General features: G+C 43.2%; 1 protein-coding gene and 2 pseudogenes across 1 annotated transcript; all 3 read left to right on the top strand.

Annotated features, from left to right (window-relative positions):
* Positions 1 to 1,035: 1,035 nt before the first annotated feature.
* LOC143121417 (P2Y purinoceptor 13-like) lies at positions 1,036 to 2,370 on the top strand. The gene is made up of 2 exons (XM_076281776.1): positions 1,036 to 1,113; positions 1,283 to 2,370. Exon 2 carries the CDS (start codon positions 1,285 to 1,287, stop codon positions 2,368 to 2,370), a length of 1,086 nt encoding a protein of 361 aa, XP_076137891.1. The 5' UTR covers positions 1,036 to 1,113; positions 1,283 to 1,284.
* A 2,124-nt stretch (positions 2,371 to 4,494) lies between these two features.
* Positions 4,495 to 5,926, top strand: LOC143121284 (P2Y purinoceptor 13 pseudogene; annotated as a pseudogene).
* Positions 5,927 to 11,449: 5,523 nt separating this feature from the next.
* On the top strand, positions 11,450 to 12,731 carry LOC143121283 (P2Y purinoceptor 13 pseudogene; annotated as a pseudogene).
* Positions 12,732 to 18,677: the final 5,946 nt, after the last annotated feature.

Genomic DNA, 18,677 nt, shown 5'->3' with positions numbered 1-18,677 from the left:
TAAGGCACATTACTTTTTTTATCCATTCATCCTCTTCAAACCATTCACTCATCCACCCATTAAACTATCTATCAACATCCATTAAGCAATCTGCCTATCAACATCCATTCAACTTTCTGTCTATCAACATCCATTACACCAGTGTTTTTCACTAGTGTGCTGTGAGAGATCATCAGGTGTGCCGCAGAAAATTACCCAAATGTCACTCACTGGTCCAGAAAAGCAACTGTTCAACTATTTCCTCTGCCCACAACTGTTTCAAAAAAAAATGTCCTAACTACAATAATTCACTATTAAATAATTTTACTATTTAAACTACTCAACTATTTAACTGTTCAGCCATTTCAACTGTCAGTTGTCATCAACTCCCGCCTCCCGCTAACTGTTTCCTCTGCCCACAACTGTTTCCAAATAAAAGTTTGTTTTGCATTTTATGTTAATATATGTTTTGCATTTACATGCACCTGTAATTTCCTCGAAATTACATTTTCTAGTTGAAGTGATACCTTGACTGGCAAAGTATGTGAGACAGCAAGGGGACGTGTGAGTGTGTACTGCATATGGTAGTGGACCTATTTGGAAGAAAGTCCAGGGGCTTTTTTTAGTCCCAGTCCATCCCTGTGTGTGTGTGTGTGTGTGTGTCTGTGTGTGTGTGTGTTGCTGATATGGCCACCCATGAAAGAAATTCCACGAATTTTGGCATGCATTCAGAGGGTGTCATAATGATCCTACACGTCAATTTTGTGCAGTTTTGAACCTATCAGCCAAAGATACCTGCGATTACAATGCTCTTTTGCCTTTGCATTTTACCTAGGTGCCGCTGTACCTCAAATGAGTGGATATGGGATGCTTGACATGGGCCCTGGAGAACAACATATGAAACAAAGTTGGTCATCCAAGGCCCTACAGTTCTTAAGATATTCTCAGAACATTTCAAGGGATGTGAACGAAGTGATAAGGCAAACCTGTTAACCACACTAAATAGGAACAAGACTTCAGAGCCTTTCACACTCCCAACATCCACAACTATAAATAAAGAGGCATACACATACGCAAGAAGCTCATTTCAGCAGGGACGTGTTGGTCTTGTTTCTGTCAGCTGCTGAGAGACATGTGAGTGTACCTAACTTTATTCTTTCCGTGAGACTTGCCAATTAAATATTAGATATTACATATGACATAAACAACAGGAACATCTCCAAAATTAACAATGAGTGATGCCATTGCAGACATGCTGTCTATTCTTACACATTTAGCTTTGCCTGACTCTGTTACTGCATAGATATGATGAACACCTCTGAGTACCAAGATAACTCCTCCGTGCGTGGATATGAGGACTGTGGCACCAATCACAACATGGTCAATGTGGTGGTTCCGAGCCTCTACTTCCTGCTCTTCGTCCCGGCTTTGGTGCTGAACGTCACAGTGACGTGGATCCTGCTGCAGCTCAGAACCGAGTCCACTTTCATAGTGTACCTGAAGAACCTGGTGGCAGCTGACCTGCTCATAACGCTCACACTGCCCATCAAAGCTGCCAGCCAGCTGCCCGGTGCATCTCTGGGGCTGCGGGCGTTCACCTGCCGCTTCGCCAGCATCCTCTTCTACTTCTGCATGGACATCAGCATCTTGCTGATGGGCCTCATCAGCCTGGACCGCTTCTTCAAGGTTGTCCGGCCGTGTGGCCGCCTGCTCGGCCAGAACCTGCTTTTCGGCTGGATCGTCTCCATCGCCATCTGGACAGTCATGCTGGGAGCGGTCGACCTGCCAAACGTGATCTTGACCAGCGAGACACCCTCAGGAAGCTCACACAACCTCTGCATAGACATGAAGACCCAGGTGGGAAGGGAATTCCACAAGCGTGTGGGCGTTGTGCTGACTTGCATGTTTTGGGTCGTGCTGGTTGTGATCGGGTTCTGCTACACATGCATAGCCCGGGCGGTGGTCCAGTCATACCGCAGCTCTGGGAGCAGGAATGAGGAAGTGAAACGCAAGATCAAAACGAAGGTGTTTATTGTGCTGGGGGTCTTCCTGGTCTGTTTCGCCCCGTACCACATCGTACGGATCCCTTACACGCAGATGCAGGTGAAAAACAAGCACGGTTGCACGAGTGAATCAATGAAGGTGGCCGAGGACTTTACCCTCTGGCTCTCGGCCACTCACATCTGCCTGGACCCACTCATCTATTTCTTCCTGTGTAGAAGGTTCCGAGAGAAGCTGTCCGGATATAGTCAGGAGGTTCTTAACCACATGACTCAGGGATCAATGAAAACCTTACCAATGGCTGAGGAAGCCAATGTTCTACTGCTGTGGAGTCAACAATGTGTACACTTATGTGTCCCATGCAAACAACAAGCAGATATGAACACATAACATGGATGCCTTTTTCATTAAAGCTGTTTATGCTGATTGTTGTGTTTGAGTTAAATCATCCTTCTTCCTCAGATGCACATTATGTCATCACTCTTACTCATAGTTCCAATTCTTTGTTCAAAACATGTGGCTCCGTCTCAAGGTACAGTTCTCTCCATCTTTCTTCAGTTGATTCTATGGGGTTTCCATCTTTTGTTAGCTGACAGAAATAAGAACGTGTCTAAGGTGAGGTAAATAACTGTGTGCCTCTTTGTTTGTGAGTGTGAATTTCTGTGTGAGTGTTTGTGTGGGGATGCTTGTGCCTCTGTGTGTGTGCATTTATGTGTTGATTTTTGTACGTGTGTGTGTGTGTGTGTGTGTGTGTGTGTGTGTGTGTGAGAGAGAGTGTGTGCATGTCTGTGTTTGTATTTCTGTATGGATGTTTGTGCGTGTGTGTGCGTGTGTGTGTGCATGTAAAACTTTCTGGACTTACACTCAAACATAATGTGATGACATGCTAACAGATACAACCTGTTTGTGGGTGCATGTCACAAAAGGACGATGCATCAAGTGAAAAACAATTTAAAAACATAGTGAAAAACAATCATTAAAACAACATATTGAACAAATTGTCTGAAATCTTTCATTTCTAAAGTTCATTTGCCGTCATGTTTAAAAAATGTATTTTCTCTGTTTGATCTATTCATGGCATTTCGAATAGAGTAATCAATGCATTAATAGATATTTGGAAATGTTATGGGGACTTTACAGTGCAGGATGTGGTCAAGTGTGGGAGTCAGAGTTTTATTTATAAGCTTGATAAGGGCTGCAATGTGAAAAACATCACCACCACGATCTTGTCACATTCTGCAGAAGGCTCTGGTGACTGTCCTTCCTTTGAGCTGATCGTTGGCCAAACGAATGAAATGATATAGCCTATTCTATCGGCCCAAAAGGTACCATCGTCAGCCGAACGAAAGCTTACACACTCATCAAGATCACAGTTGCATGTTAAAACTTCTAGCTAAAGTAGATCTTCTGCAGAGGTAAGATAAGTAGCCTAGTGCGAACTGAGAGAGTTGCCTCCCAACGGAGTGAGTGTAGCCTAGATTTTCTTAGATGCCATCAGAGCTATAGATTACATCTACCGCTCCTTTGCTACATGATCAAATATTATCAGATAAATGACAGAAGCACCGGACATTTGATTAGTAGTCTCCTCAGCCCAAATAAGAAACACTGCTCTGGCACAATTCTATGGTAATTAAATATGAATGAATAATATTATTGCTCAGGATTAAGATATATCCCAATCAGACCCCAGTAGAAACAACATGTACTGACACTTATTCACTATACATTTACACAAGCAAATAAAACAACAAAAAAACAGTCAAGCTCGTCTTTGCCTCCTAACTCTCATATCCGTGTCACGGTTTTCCCCCTGCAACATGTAAATGCTGTAAAAACAAATGTAAATAAAAGATTTATGTGGACAAAACTTTGCTTTGTTTATGATTTTTTCATTCTGCAGTAATTCCAATTTGTACCAGATTATGGAAAATGTACACAAACACCCTCCAGTTTAACACAAGAGCACACTACCTGCAAAAGGCCACATACACCGACTAGTGGTTTATATTAGAATTGCTGTCCTGATGGGAAAAACTTAACCATCATCTCTGTCTGACTAAGAAGACTGACACAATCAAGACAATGCGCCCTAATGTACATGCAAAGTCTAAAGTCTAAGTTAAACCTAATTGAATTGCAAGGCAAACTCTATTAACAAGGCAAACTATATTAGCTAATGTGTGAGCAAGATCCTGAGCACAGACATGTGGTTGAGCTCAATGCTCCCACACACCACACCACAAGATAGTGTTAGCTCATGCCAGAGACACTTGCACTGCTCACACACACCACACCACAAGATAGCGTTAGCTCATGCCAGAGACACTTGCACACACTGAGAACTGCACTGTGCCCACCATCTAATGTAGGGCCCTCACACAGGATGTGAACAAAGTCATACAGCAAACCTGACAACCACAGTAAATAGGAACAAGACTGAGTCTGAAGTCCGCCCTTACACACAAACATGCACACCATAGACTGTTCTACATATACAGTCTATGATCTACAAACAAAGGCATACACATGAGAAGCTCATTTCACCAGGGACGTGTTGGTCTTGTTTCTGTCAGCTGCTGAGAGACATGTGAGTGTACCTACCTTTATTCTTTCCTTGAGACTTGCCAATTAAATACTAAATATGACATCTACAACACTAAACAATGAGAGATGTGCAGGTTTTACATAAAACCTGACCTAAATATTCACTTGCATTGATATATATACATAGCCTACTTTTTAATAGAAATAACTTCACTTGCTCTGCTGCATGCTCTGATATTCTTACACATTTAGCTTTTTCTGACTCTGTTACTGCATAGATATGATGAACACATCTGAGTACCAAGACAACTCCTCTGTCCCTGGATATGAGGACTGGGGCATCAATCACAACATGGTCGATGTGGTGGTTCCGAGCCTCTACGTCCTGCTCTTCATCCCGGCTCTGGTGCTGAACGTCACGGTGACGTGGATCCTGCTGCAGCTCAGAACCGAGTCCACTTTCTTAGTGTACCTGAAGAACCTGGTGGCAGCTGACCTGCTCATAACGCTGACACTGCCCATCAAAGCTGCCAGCAAGCTGCCCGGTGCATCTCTGGGGCTGCGGGCGTTCACCTGCCGTTTCGCCAGCACCCTCTCCTACTACTGCATGGACATCAGCATCGTGCTGCTGGGTTTCATCAGCCTGGACCGCTTCTTCAAGGTCGTCCGGCCGTGTGGCCGCCTGCTCGGCCAGAACCTGCTTTTCGGCTGGACCGTCTCCATCGCCACCTGGATAGTCATGCTGGGGGCGGTAGCCCTGCCAAACGTGATCTTGACCAGCGAGACACCTTCAGGAAGCTCACGCAACCTCTGCATGGACATGAAGACCCAGGTGGGAAGGGATTTCCACAAGGCTGTGATCTTGGTGCTGAACTGGCTGTTTTGGGTCGTGCTGCTTGTGATCGGGTTCTGCTACACGTGCATAGCCCGGCCGGTGTTGCACTCATACAACAACTCTGGGAGTATAAATGTGATACGCAAACGCAAGACCAAAGCAAAGGTGTTTATTGTGCTTGTGGTCCTCCTGGTCTGTTTTGCACCGTACCACATTGTACGGATCCCTTACACGCAGATGCAGGTAAAAAAAACAAGCACCGTTGCACGAGGGAATCACTGAAGGTGGCCAAGGACTTTACCCTCTGGCTCTCGGCCACAAATATCTGCCTGGACCCACTCATCTATTTCTTCCTGTGTAGAAGCTTCCGAGAGAAGCTGTCCAACCTCGGAATAGTCAGGAGGTTTTTAACCGCATGACTCAGGGATCAATGAAAACAGGGATCAATGTGTTCTATTGCTGTGGAAACAACAATGTGTATATGTTTATGTGTCCCATGCAAACAACAAGCAGATATGAAGACACAACATGGATGCCTTTTTCATTAAAGCTGTTTATGCTGATTGTTATGATTGTGTTAAATCATGTGTGTGTTCGTGTGTGGATGCTTGTGTGCTTGTGGGTGGATGTTTGTGCGTCTGTGTGTGTGTTGTGTTGCCCCCTGCAGGTAACCCCCAGAACCTAGTCAACGTCAGCCGTTTCTCAGACGTAACCCCAGGCCTAGGCAGTTAAGACCCACGATACCCCCTTGAGGTTATTGTAGATAGCAGGGACCTACTGTCGAGCGAAGTCGCACGTCTTCCCTCTGCGGCGCAGATAACCTATTTACTCCTATTTTTGAATATCCCCCTTGGAAGTTGATCAGGCTTCCGTGATGGATTAATTGAGATGTTTATGAAATAAGGAGCGACTACGCCTAGGTCTCGAACAGTTGGCTAACGTGCGAAGATGTTTGACCCTAGAGGTTATCTAGAGACACAGGTTATAGGCTACTTCTTGCTTAGGTTTTTTAAGAGTGGAGACCTTTTTACCGTCCTTCCGTATAAAGTCACGCTGACCCAAGTCTTAGAAAAGACAGATGAATAACCACAGAAGAGACAAGTTATCTTACCCTCCTCGTAGTTCGTAGAAAGACCAAGAAAAGACAAAAATACTGCTTGAAGAATTAGATGCCAAGGTTAAATAAGTTCTTTACTTTTCAGCACTTTGGTGATGATAACAAAATGCGGCGTAATATCCACTTGCAGGTTACAATGTTGTAGAAAATGTAAAAAGAGTAAATCCACAAAATAGGAAAAAAAAGAGAATATAAGGGAAAAAAGTAAGTCCTCAATAAAGGGAAAAAGTCAGCTGATGGTCTTCTGCAGTCACTCTCTGTCGGAGTAGCAGGTCTGATATCTGCAACAGGTTCCACGGAGTTTCGGTCCACGACTCAGCCTGGCACGACGTCCAACACTTTGCTTCTCAACGAATTTCGGAGGACGAATTCTAACAACCGCACGCGACATCATAAAGCAAAAACCCAACTAGTTGAAGGAAGGAAAAAAGAAGCAGCCCCGTTCGTTTAGTTCGACCCCTATTTATACTAGGTAGACTTGACCTACCCCACACATTCCTGAGACAAATCAATCCTATTTTCCCACGACAGTTTAGAACCTTCTGGAAGTTCCACAATGGCTGGGAATATTCTCACGTTAGCTGGGAATATTCTCACGATAGCTGGGAATATAGCTGGGAATATTCTCACGGTAGCTGGGGAAATTCTCACGATAGCTAATACATTCTAGAAGACACTGATCTTAACCAACAATTTAAGATGACACGCATTAACATACTTCTCCGGGTTACATTTCGGAGACGATACATCACATTCAGGTTTACAGATAGTTTCCAGAGGTTACACAAACAGTTTACATTCAATGCCATTTTTAACCATGTGACACATTACATTTAGCAACATACACTTTTACAGTCATCAAGAGAGATCGGTTACATTCTTACAGGTTACAAACACTTATGGCATTAACTCTTCACACAATGCAATCTGAATACATTAATTTAAACAGTTCAAGGCACTTTATCCATTTCACAGTTTTGAGACATACAATTCCTTTACATACATAACTCCCTAGACTTTACAAAGTCAGGCTACTAAAATACTTGTAATGATACATTTCATTCATCGCACTTTATTATTTATTATGAGGTCATTGGTTGCAGTTATGGTTCATTTTCCATTCTTTTATTCATATTCAATCATCATCCAGTATTTCTGAGGTCAGAGTGATCTGGTTTAGTAATCCTGCACATTGTTCAACATCTGCTTCAACACATTCATTCACTTCCACGCTTTCAGGTGAACTTAATTCAAGAGTAGGTTGCAAGGTCATTGGTTTAACATTACGATTCAATTCCTGGTCAGTTTCTTTCCTAATTTGTCTAATCATATTTTCTAGATCAGAGAGATTACCTTGATAGCTAGCGCTGAATCTAACCTTTCTGCGTTTTCGCCTTGTAAGACGTATTGGTTTTGTGCTACCGCTCTGTGGTCCATACGGTCGGTGTTCTGGCAACACGTCAGTGTGTGCGCTTGTGGGAGGATGTTTGTGCATCTGTGTGTGTGTGTGTGCTTGTGTGTGTCTGTGTGTTTGTGTGTGTGCATGTCTGTGTTTGTATTTCTGTGTGGTTGTTTGTGCATGTGTGTGTGTGCATGTAACACTTTCTGTTACACTCAAACATAATGTGATGACATGCTAGCAGATACAACCTGTTTGTGGGTGCATGTCACAAAAGGATGATGCATCAAAATGAAAAACAATGAAAAAACATACTTAAATAATAAACATTAAAAAAAAAAACATATTGAACAAATTGTCTGAAATATTTCATTTCAAAAGTAAATTTTCCTCTGTTGGATCTATTCAAGGCATTACAAATAGAGTAATCAATGCATTAATTAATACTTGAAAATTATATTTTGCATGCTTTTTTGCTACTCTGAAATGACAGCCGGTCATTGAAGTTTGAAGTGGGGACTTTACAGTGCTGGATGTTGTCAAGAGTGGCAGTCAGAGATTTATATATAGTCTCAATGAGGTTGCAATGAGTAAAACTAAAAGAAAGAAAAAAAACATCACCACGACAACCTTGTCGCACGCCTGCAGAAGGGTCTGGTCACCACCACAGAGCTAAGATGATGCTGACCTACATCTGTGGAGCAGCACCCACTGCCTACAGAGAATGTTTGTTTATGCATTTAGCAGAAAAGCCACAAGACTTCCGATGGAGGTCGAGGTGCTCATCTTAACCAGCGTCACCATCCCCACGACTACAGTACGGGACAAATGTTCCCAGAGCCTCCTCACTGGTCCAAGAGCATGAAGGTAACAGCAGTGACAGGGACTCTCCTCTCTGGTCCGACCGTATGAATGTGACTGCAGTGACAGGGACTTTCCTCTCTGGTCCGACCGTATGAATGTGACTGCAGTGACAGGGACTTTCCTCTCTGGTCCGACCGTATGAATGTGACTGCAGTGACAGGGACTCTCCTCTCTGGTCCGACCGTATGAATGTGACTGCAGTAACAGGGACTTTCCTCTCTGGTCCGACCGTATGAATGTGACTGCAGTGACAGTGAGAGCCACATTTGACAAAGAGGCACACAAATGCAGGAGAATCTTATTTTCTCAAGGGATGTGTTGATCTTATTTCTGTCAGCTACAAAAAAGTCCACTCCACAAAAAAGTAGGTGTTTGGAGGGTTTTGTAAATTCATAAAAAAAAAAGACTATTCCATTTACATAAGTATTCAGGCCCTTTGTTCCACCAGTGCCTAAATTAATCCATTGGACATTATTAGGAGAGGAACACAATCTCATTATAGGTCTCACAGTTGATGGTGTATGCCAAAGTGAAAACCAAGCCACAAGGTCGAGAGAATTGTCCGTATATCTTCGAGACAGGGTTGTGTGAAGACACAGATCTGGGAAAGGGGTACAAGAACATGTCTGCAGCATTAAATGTCCTCAGAAGCACGGCAGCCTCCATTATTCTCAAATGGAAAACATTGGAACAGCCAACAGTCTTCTTCAGTGACACCATCTTCAATGTCCACAAAATACTGGTTTCAGCCAGACATTCCAGATTTGGACCAGTGCTGCTTTCAGCAAGCACACTAATAACTAGGAATCCCTAGATCTGACCAGATCAACTTAGCACAAGCCAGAAAGCTGAATTACAGCTTAGCCTACATTCAGACCCGGTGCCAGACCTGGCCCAGTCAGGGGGTGACTGAAATGTGAAGAGGGGGCGTTGCCAAAAACCCAATACCTTAGGCATGCAGTGTAGCCTACAAGCAGGGATGGATTACTGCACGGGCCTACCGGGCCCAGGGGCCCAAGGGGTCAGGGGGCCCTGAAGCCCAAGCCTTTGCATGGAATCATTGCCTCAATATCAATACATCCGGATGTAGGCTATGAATCTTATTTAATTAAAGTATTGGCCATCCCCAAAATGCACCAGAATACAGGAAATCACATCAAACAAAAATAAACATTTTCTGGGGGAGGACCCCCAAACCCCCCTCCCACATATGCAACAATTAGTGGGGGGCCTTTAATACATCTGGGCCCAGGGGCCTGAAAGTTCATGATCCGTCCATGCCTACAAGCAATACCTGATGTAGTCGCCTACTATCAAACACACGCACACAGATTGCCGCCAGTACACACAAGAACTGACAAAGCCCAATGCTATTTGAACCTCTATTATAATAACTTTATCATAGCTCCAATACAATGCCACAAAAGTAAAGGTTAATCTGCTGGCAATAATTCCATTCCATTCTGAATAAACAAACAACATAGTTTACATGCTTTGTCCTCCGTTGCATTATTCATTAAGATAATTCTAAAGATTTCTGTAGCTCAAACTACTCGGAATTGTCGTTGAGAACGTCAGTAATAGGCGAGCAATTGGATGCCCGAGAAGGCACTGGGGAAGCCAATCTGTGTGACCGCGACTTGGCTCCTAGCTTGACCAAACGCATCTTGCAAGCGGAGTGACGCCGATGCTGCAACTTCAGCAGGTAGAGGCAGACTGCGAATAAATAACCTGTCTGATCGAAGGAGGTGTGGCAAATTCCGTCATGCTCCTCCCGAACTTCCGTTTGTAAACGCCATTTTGTTTTGCATTTTATGTTAATATGTTTTGCATTTTCATGCACCTGTAATTTCCTCAAAATTACATTTTCTAGTTGAAGTGATACCTTGACTGGCAAAGTATGTGAGACAGCAAGGGTGTGTGTGCGTGTGTACTGCGTATGGTAGTGGACCTATTTGGAACAAAGTACAGGGCCTTTTTTTAGTCTCAGTCCGTCCCTGCATGTGTGTGTGTATGTGTTTGTATGTGTGTGTAGCTGATATGGCCACCCATGAAAGAAAATTCCACGAATTTGGGCAGGTATTCAGATGTCATAATGATCCTACACATCAAATTTCGTGCAGTTTTGAACCTATCAACCAAAGATACCTGCGATTACAATGCTCTTTTGCCTTTGGATTTTACCTAGGTGCCGCTATACCTCAAATGAGTGGATATGGGATGCTTGACATGGGCCCCTGGAGAACAACATATGAAACAAAGCTGGTCATCCAAGGCCATACAGTTCTGCCATAAGATATTAAGAAAATAAGGCCATACAGTTCTGCCATAAGATATTCTCAGAAAATTTCAGGGGATGTGAACGAAGTGATAAGGCAAACCTGTTAACCACACTAAATAGGAACAAGACTTCAGAGCCTTTCACACGCTCCACGTCCACAACTACAAATAAAGAGGCATACACATACGCAAGAAGCTCATTTCAGCAGGGACGTGTTGATCTTGTTTCTGTCAGCTGCTGAGAGACATGTGAGTGTACCTACCTTTATTCTTTCCTTGAGACTTGCCAAAGAAATATTAAATATTAGATATGACATGAACAACAGGAACATCTCCAACAATAACAATGAGTGATGCCATTGCAGACATGCTGTCTATTCTTACACATTTAGCTTTGTCTGAATCTGTTACTGCATAGATATGATGAACACATCTGAGTACCAAGACAACTCCTCCGTGCGTGGATATGGGGACTGTGGCATCAATCACAACATGGTCGATGTGGTGGTTCCGAGCCTCTACTTCCTGCTCTTCATCCCAGGTCTGGTGCTGAACGTCACGGTGACGTGGATCCTGCTGCCGCTCAGAACCGAGTCCACTTTCTTAGTGTACCTGAAGAACCTGGTGGCGGCTGACCTGCTCATGACACTGACACTGCCCATCAAAGCTGCCAGCCAGCTGCCCGGTGCATCTCTGGGGCTGCGGGCGTTCACCTGCCGCTTCGCCAGCACCCTCTTCTACTACTGCATGGGCATCAGCATCGTGCTGATGGGCCTCATCAGCCTGGACCGCTTCTTCAAGGTCGTCCGGCCGTGTGGCCGCCTGCTCGGCCAGAACCTGCTTTTCGGCTGGACCGTCTCCATCGCCACCTGGATAGTCATGCTGGGGGCGGTCGCCCTGCCAAACGTGATCTTGACCAGCGAGACACCCTCAGGAAGCTCACACAACCTCTGCATAGACATGAAGACCCAGGTGGGAAGGGATTTCCAAAAGTCTGTGATCTTGGTGCTGAACTGCCTGTTTTGGGTCATGCTGGTTGTGATCGGGTTCTGCTACACATGCATAGCCCGGGCGGTGGTCCAGTCGTACCGCAGTTCAGGGAGCACGAACGAGGAAGTGAAACGCAAGATCAAAACGAAGGTGTTTCTTGTACTGGGGGTCTTCCTGGTCTGTTTCGCCCCGTACCACTTCGTACAGGTCCCTTACATGCTGATGCAGGTGGAAAACAAGCACGGTTGCACGAGTGAATCACTGAAGGTGGTCAAGGAATTTACTCTCTGGCTCGCGGCCACTCAGATCTGCCTGGACCCACTCATCTATTTCTTCCTGTGTAGAAGGTTCCGAGAGAAGCTGTCCAACCTCGGAATAGTCAGGAGGTTCTTAACCACATGACTCAGGGATCAATGAAAACCTTACCAATGGCTGAGGAAGCCAGTGTTCTATTGCTGTGGAGTCAACAATGTGTACACTTATGTGTCCCATGCAAACAACAAATGAAGACATAACATGGATGCCTTTTTCATTAAAGCTGTTTATGCTGATTGTTGTGTTTGAGTTAATTCATCCTTCTTCCTCAGATGCACATTATGTCATCACTCTTACTCATAGTTCCAATTCTTTGTTCAAAACATGTGGCTGCGTCTCAAGGTACAGTTCTCTCCATCTTTCTTCAGCTGCTTCTATGGGGTTTCCACACACCTCTCGTTAGCTGACAGAAATAAGAACGTGTCTAAGGTGAGATGAGTTGTTCATATAACTGTGTGCCTCTTTGTTTGTGAGTGTGCATTTCTGTGTGGATGTTTGTGCATGTATGTGAGTGTGTGTGTGTGTGTGTGTGTCTCTGTGTGCATTTCTGTGTTTGTATTTCTGTGTGGTTGTTTGTAAATGTGTGTGTGCATACAACAATTCTGGACACATTACACTCAAACATAATGTGATGACATGCTAGCAGATACAACCTGTTTGTGGGTGCATGTCACAAAAGGACGATGCATCAAGTGAAAAACAAAAATGCATTTCCTCTGTTGGATCTATTCATGGCATTACGAATAGAGTAATCAAAGCATTAATAGATATTTGAAAATTATATTTTGCATGTTTTTATGCTACCCTGAAATGACAGCCGGTCATTGAAGTTTGAAGTGGGGACTTTACAGTGCAGGATGTGGTCAAGAGGCTAGGGTGTTGCCAGGAAATATGTGGTGGTTGCTATGCAAAATAAAGTGGTTGCTATGATGGTTGCTAGGGTCAGTCCAGTGTCAGTATAGAGCCAATGGGCCGCTGACTGTCCTTCCTTTGAGCTGATCGTTGGCCAAACAAATGAAATTATATAGCCTATTCTATCGGCCCAAAAGGTGCCAGCGTCAGCTGAATGAAACCTTACACACTCATCAAGTCCACAGTTGCATGTTAAAACTTCTAGATGAAGTAGATCTTCTGCAGAGGTAAGATAAGTAGCCTTGTGCGAACTGAGAGAGTTGCCTCCCAACGGAGTGTAGCCTAGATTTTCTTAGATGCTATCAGAGCTATAGACTACTTCTACCGCTCCTTTGCTACATGATCAAATATTATCAGATAAATGACATAAGCACCGGACATTTTACTAGTTGTCTCCTCGGCCCCAATAAGAAACACTGCTCTGGTTCCTCTGGTAGCTTGCCTACCACCCCGCACAATTCTATGGTAATTAAATATGAATGAATATTACTCAGGATCAGGATAAAGATATATCCCAATCAGACCCCAGTACAAACTACATGTACTGACAAAGCAAAGGTGTTTATCGTTCTTGTGGTCTTCCTGGTCTGTTTCGCACCGTACCACATCGTACGGATCCCTTACACGCAGATGCAGGTGAAAAACAAGAACGGTTGCACGAGTGAATCACTAAAGGTGGCCAAGGACTTTACTCTCTGGCTCTCGGCCACTCACATCTGACTGGACCCACTCATCTATTTCTTCCTGTGTAGAAGGTTCCGAGAGAACCTGTCCAACCTCGGAATAGTCAGGTGGTTTTTAACCACATGACTCAGGGATCAATGAAAACAGGGATCAATGTGTTCTATTCAGTGGCGTAACGAGCCAACACCGGGCCCATATGCAGGATTATCAAGGCGGGCCCCCCTTCTACAGCACGTGATAACAATGTCCACGAGTAGGCTACCATGAATAGGACAGGATAGGATCCTTGAGACACAGCATATAAGAGATGAGATGACTGACAAAATCAGGAGTACGTGCACCACAAAAACAAAAATACTGGTGAAGGCGCACAACACATGAAAAAACACTGATGGTGACGGCGCACTATAGCCTAACACATGAAAAAACACTGCTGGTTAGGCTACTATATGAAATTGCATTAATGAGTCATTATGTTATGCTAAATCGTTCATTTAGCCACAAACACTAGCGCATAATAGATCTGCCCGTCTGCCCGCTTTGACTGAGCTGCCCCCCTTGCCAAAAAAAAAAAAATATATATATATATATATATAACGTAATTTTGATATTCTTAGAAAGCGAAAGTAGGCTATGTGTGAGCGCAGATAGGTGCGTCCGATGTATCAGCTGGAATAGTGATGTGAGTCGCCGAGCAGAGGTGATGGATGTCACAGGTGAGCTACATGAAACTTTGAGAATTCAAATTCAAATTAGGAAAAAACGGCGAGTATCCTAGTGTAGCAAGAAGCATATTTTTTCAATGTCATTAACGTGAACAATATTAGACAGCTAACCGTATGTTGCATTTTTGCACGCGAAAATGTATAACTAGTCTATTTGATGGAGAATATGTGAACTTTAAACCATTAAGATGGGCAATAGGTGTCATTAGTCTATTAACCTAAAGGCTAATGAATAACTTTAGACAAGGTGCATTGCTCCTAAACTCAAACAAGTTTATTTCTTACCTGGTTTGGTCCAACAAAGATGATCTTAACATGGACTATGCTGGGCTGTGTTAAGCTCTGAACAATGTCCGTTTTACAGTGAAAGGCCCGGTCGCGAGTGACGATTATTGCGATAGGGGGCCCGGCCGTCAATCATGTATTTCCAGTGTGATGCGGGCCCGTAAGCAACCGCGTACCCTGCTAACCGATAGTTACGCCCCTGGTTCTATTGCTGTGGAAACAACAATGTGTATATGCTTATGTGTCCCATGCAAACAACAAGCAGATATGAAAACACATAACATGGATGCCTTTTCCATTAAAGCTGTTTATGCTGATTGTTGTGTTTGAGTTAAATCATCCTTCTTCCTCAGATGCACATTATGTCATCACTCTTACTCATAGTTCCAATTCTTTGTTCAAAACATGTGGCTCCGTCTCAAGGTACAGTTCTCTCCATCTTTCTTCAGCTGCTTCTATGGGGTTTCCACATACCTCTCGTTAGCTGACAGAAATAAGAACGTGTCTAAGGTGAGATGAGTTGTTTATATAACTGTGTGCCTCTTTGTTTGTGAGTGTGCATTTCTGTGTGTGTGTTCGTGTGTGGATGCTTGTGTGCTTGTGGGTGGATGTTTGTGCGTCTGTGTGTGTGTGTGTGCTTGTGGGAGGATGTTTGTGCATCTGTGTGTGTGTTTCTGTGTGTGTGTGTGTGCGTATGTGTGCTTGTGTGTGTCTGTTACATGCACAAACATAATGTGATGACATGCTAGCAGATACAACCTGTTTGTGGGTGCATGTCACAAAAGGATGATGCATCAAAATGAAAAACAATGAATTAAATTAAATAATAAACATAAAAAAACCTATTGAACAAATTGTCTGAAATATTTCATTTCAAAAGTAAATTTACCTTCATGTTTAAAAAAAGCAGTTCCTCTGTTGGATCTATTCAAGGCATTTCGACTAGGGAATAGAGTAATCAATAGAGTAATCAATGCATTAATTAATACTTGAAAATTATATTTTGCATGCTTTTATGCTACCCTGAAATGACAGCCGGTCATTGAAGTTTGAAGTGGGGACTTTACAGTGCTGGATGTTGTCAAGAGTGGCAGTCAGAGATTTATTTATAGTCTCAATGAGGTTGCAATGAGTAAAACTAAAAGAAAGAAAAAAAACATCACCACGACAACCTTGTCGCACGCCTGCAGAAGGGTCTGTGGGGTGTACGAATCTCGATTAGTGGGTTAGCGAGGTATGTTGCGCTCAAAGCCAGGCTATGCTGTGACACGAAAGTGGATCTGTTTTAGTGTCGCTATATCACCATGGCATCTTATGCTGTCAACCAAACCTGGTCGGGAGGAGGTTATGTGCTAAATTATAGCTCAAATCGTGTAATCTACCGCACACTGACCAATCAATTGTCTTAAAAACGAAGTTATCTCACGTGTAGGATTCTGTCATATATCTTACAGGTGGAGCTCCGCCTCTACTAACATTTTGGATCTCGAATGCGCTTTAATAGTGCTGTGCGTGCAAATATCCCACTATGGACGTGCATACCATACAACAACTGATGACAATTGATTTATTTGATGTTATAGGTTAGACACAAAAAATCACCGCAGTGTAGATTAAGCTATCGCTCATGAATGCGGAAGTAATTCTTTTTAAATAGAGGCGGTCTTGTGCGTCTCCACGTTACACGATTGGCCAAAGTCATCCCAACACCGAGAACGCGCACAGATCTGAGCTGAAAGCCTAGTTTGACAAATATATCACATAACTGCAATCGTAGTATCACTTAACGTATACCCTTGAGTCAAGGCTTTGTCAAGCCTCGATATGTCTACATAGCCTAGATATGTCTAACGCATAGGTGCCAACTCTCACGCATTGGCCGTGAGACACACGCATTTGATTAGTTTCACACGCTCACACGCCACACCCCCGATTTCTCACGCTGAAGTGTCAACCCGGTCGGTCAGATGCCTGAAAAATGAGTTTAGCCTATCTATAGATCTACCTGTTGAGCCACGATTATGCTTTCAGAGACGGTGAGAGGGTTCAAGAGCACGCCCTGTCTGTGGAATTTTCTAAATTTTCTCTCATTTGCGATGCTACTTCAGAAGCCATCCCAGGCGCATCCCCCCCCCGCATTTCCCCGGCTTCAGGTATGCTTTGAGTATTATTGAGTATTTTTCACGCTGAAGTGTCAACCTAGTATGGGTCAAATACCTGGCAGATGAGGTTCAACTAAACTAAACCTATACATATGATATCACACATCATGTGAACGTGCGGAATCTAAGATTTCCAATGATATTAGCGCCAAGTTGCTGTGATAAATGGTTCGCGAGAGAATTAACATTGAACCGACGTGCAATTTAGGCTAATCATATTTGCATTTACCCATTACTCTCGGTTTAATATTTCACTAACCCTTCACACAACACGTGGAAAACCCTATTTCCATTGGCCATTACAATGACCAATATATTATCTTAAATAAACTAGCTGAATAACACAGGTGACCACTTCTGCATAATTTCATGGAGTGCTGAAATGTACACACATTTCTGAACTGTGAAATGTAGCATATGTTTTTGTGGTTGTGAACTTATTGCAATATCACCATAACTATTCCACCTGTGTGTGCATGGTTATAATTCTGAAGTGCAAAATAGCTTAGGCTACAGCACAAATATTTCCATAAAAATAAGCAAGTCTGACCTCTGAATTTATTTTGAAAGTGCATCTGATTGATGCAAAATATACAAACATTTCTTAAATTCTTACAAAACACCCACCCACTCTTTAAAATTGTTAGTTTGGACCCCCCACCCCCACTTTTGCCGTGCGAAATACCAGTGCTGTTTTCAGCATCTGTTTAGTGCTTCATTGTCATTTTCATTGGATTCTCCCATTTTCGCGTAAATCGCTCATAAACTTTTTTTTTTTTTGTTACACGCATTCTCCCATTCCGCTTCTGTCACACACACAGTGACAAGCGCCAAATCCCCCGCAGTGTTGAAGAGATCAGTCGTCCCCCTCACTTTTGATAAGGTAAAAAGCCTTATAGGTATGCCAAATAAATAATAACCTATAGGTTTACGCTAGGCTATGTAAAACTCCCCATCTCACGTCACTAACCACAGCTAAGACTGCACAATCTCTATTCACTCTGTTGGATATCTGAAGCCAGTTTGTCTACTTAGATACTGTAAATCCTCAAATTATGGCCGGGGTCTTAAGACAAAGTACAGGCCTTTAGGGGCAGGATTGTATTCGAGACAGCCCTTTATTTCTTATGCGAGTTTTATTTTGAGACATGCGTTTCTTGGAGCGGCATACTGGTAGGCCTTCTAAAGCATGACATTTTTGGTTTAGTTTGATATTTAATTTTTTACTTTTGGACTGTTTGATTATATTGTTAAATGTTGGGACTGATGGGCACTGAAATCTGGGGAGGTATTTGATGATCACTATTACGTTCCATGTGTCGGGATTTCAAACAAACCATCCGCTTTTATACGTTCATTGAACGTCCGCGGTGCTGTAATGGAAACCTTATTGCGTAGCCAAGTAGCCTATTGAGTTATTTTTAAATTATACATGATTTACTTTTTATTAATTTCATAGGCTGGCTTTATTTTGTTATATAGAAGTATCTAAATAACCTGTTAAAATGTACCAGAATTCAGGAAATTGCATCTAGTCCAAAAAAAAATTTCTGGGGGAGGACCCCCATACCCCCGGCTGAAA

Source organism: Alosa pseudoharengus, unplaced genomic scaffold (assembly GCF_046254945.1).
Source record: "Alosa pseudoharengus isolate Yale_2024_CS ecotype anadromous, Long Island Sound unplaced genomic scaffold, YU_APseudo_1.1 YU_APseudo_1.1_scf_13, whole genome shotgun sequence".
In the NCBI taxonomy this organism is placed as follows: Eukaryota; Metazoa; Chordata; class Actinopteri; order Clupeiformes; family Clupeidae; genus Alosa; species Alosa pseudoharengus.
This window is presented reverse-complemented; position numbering and strand designations above follow the sequence as displayed.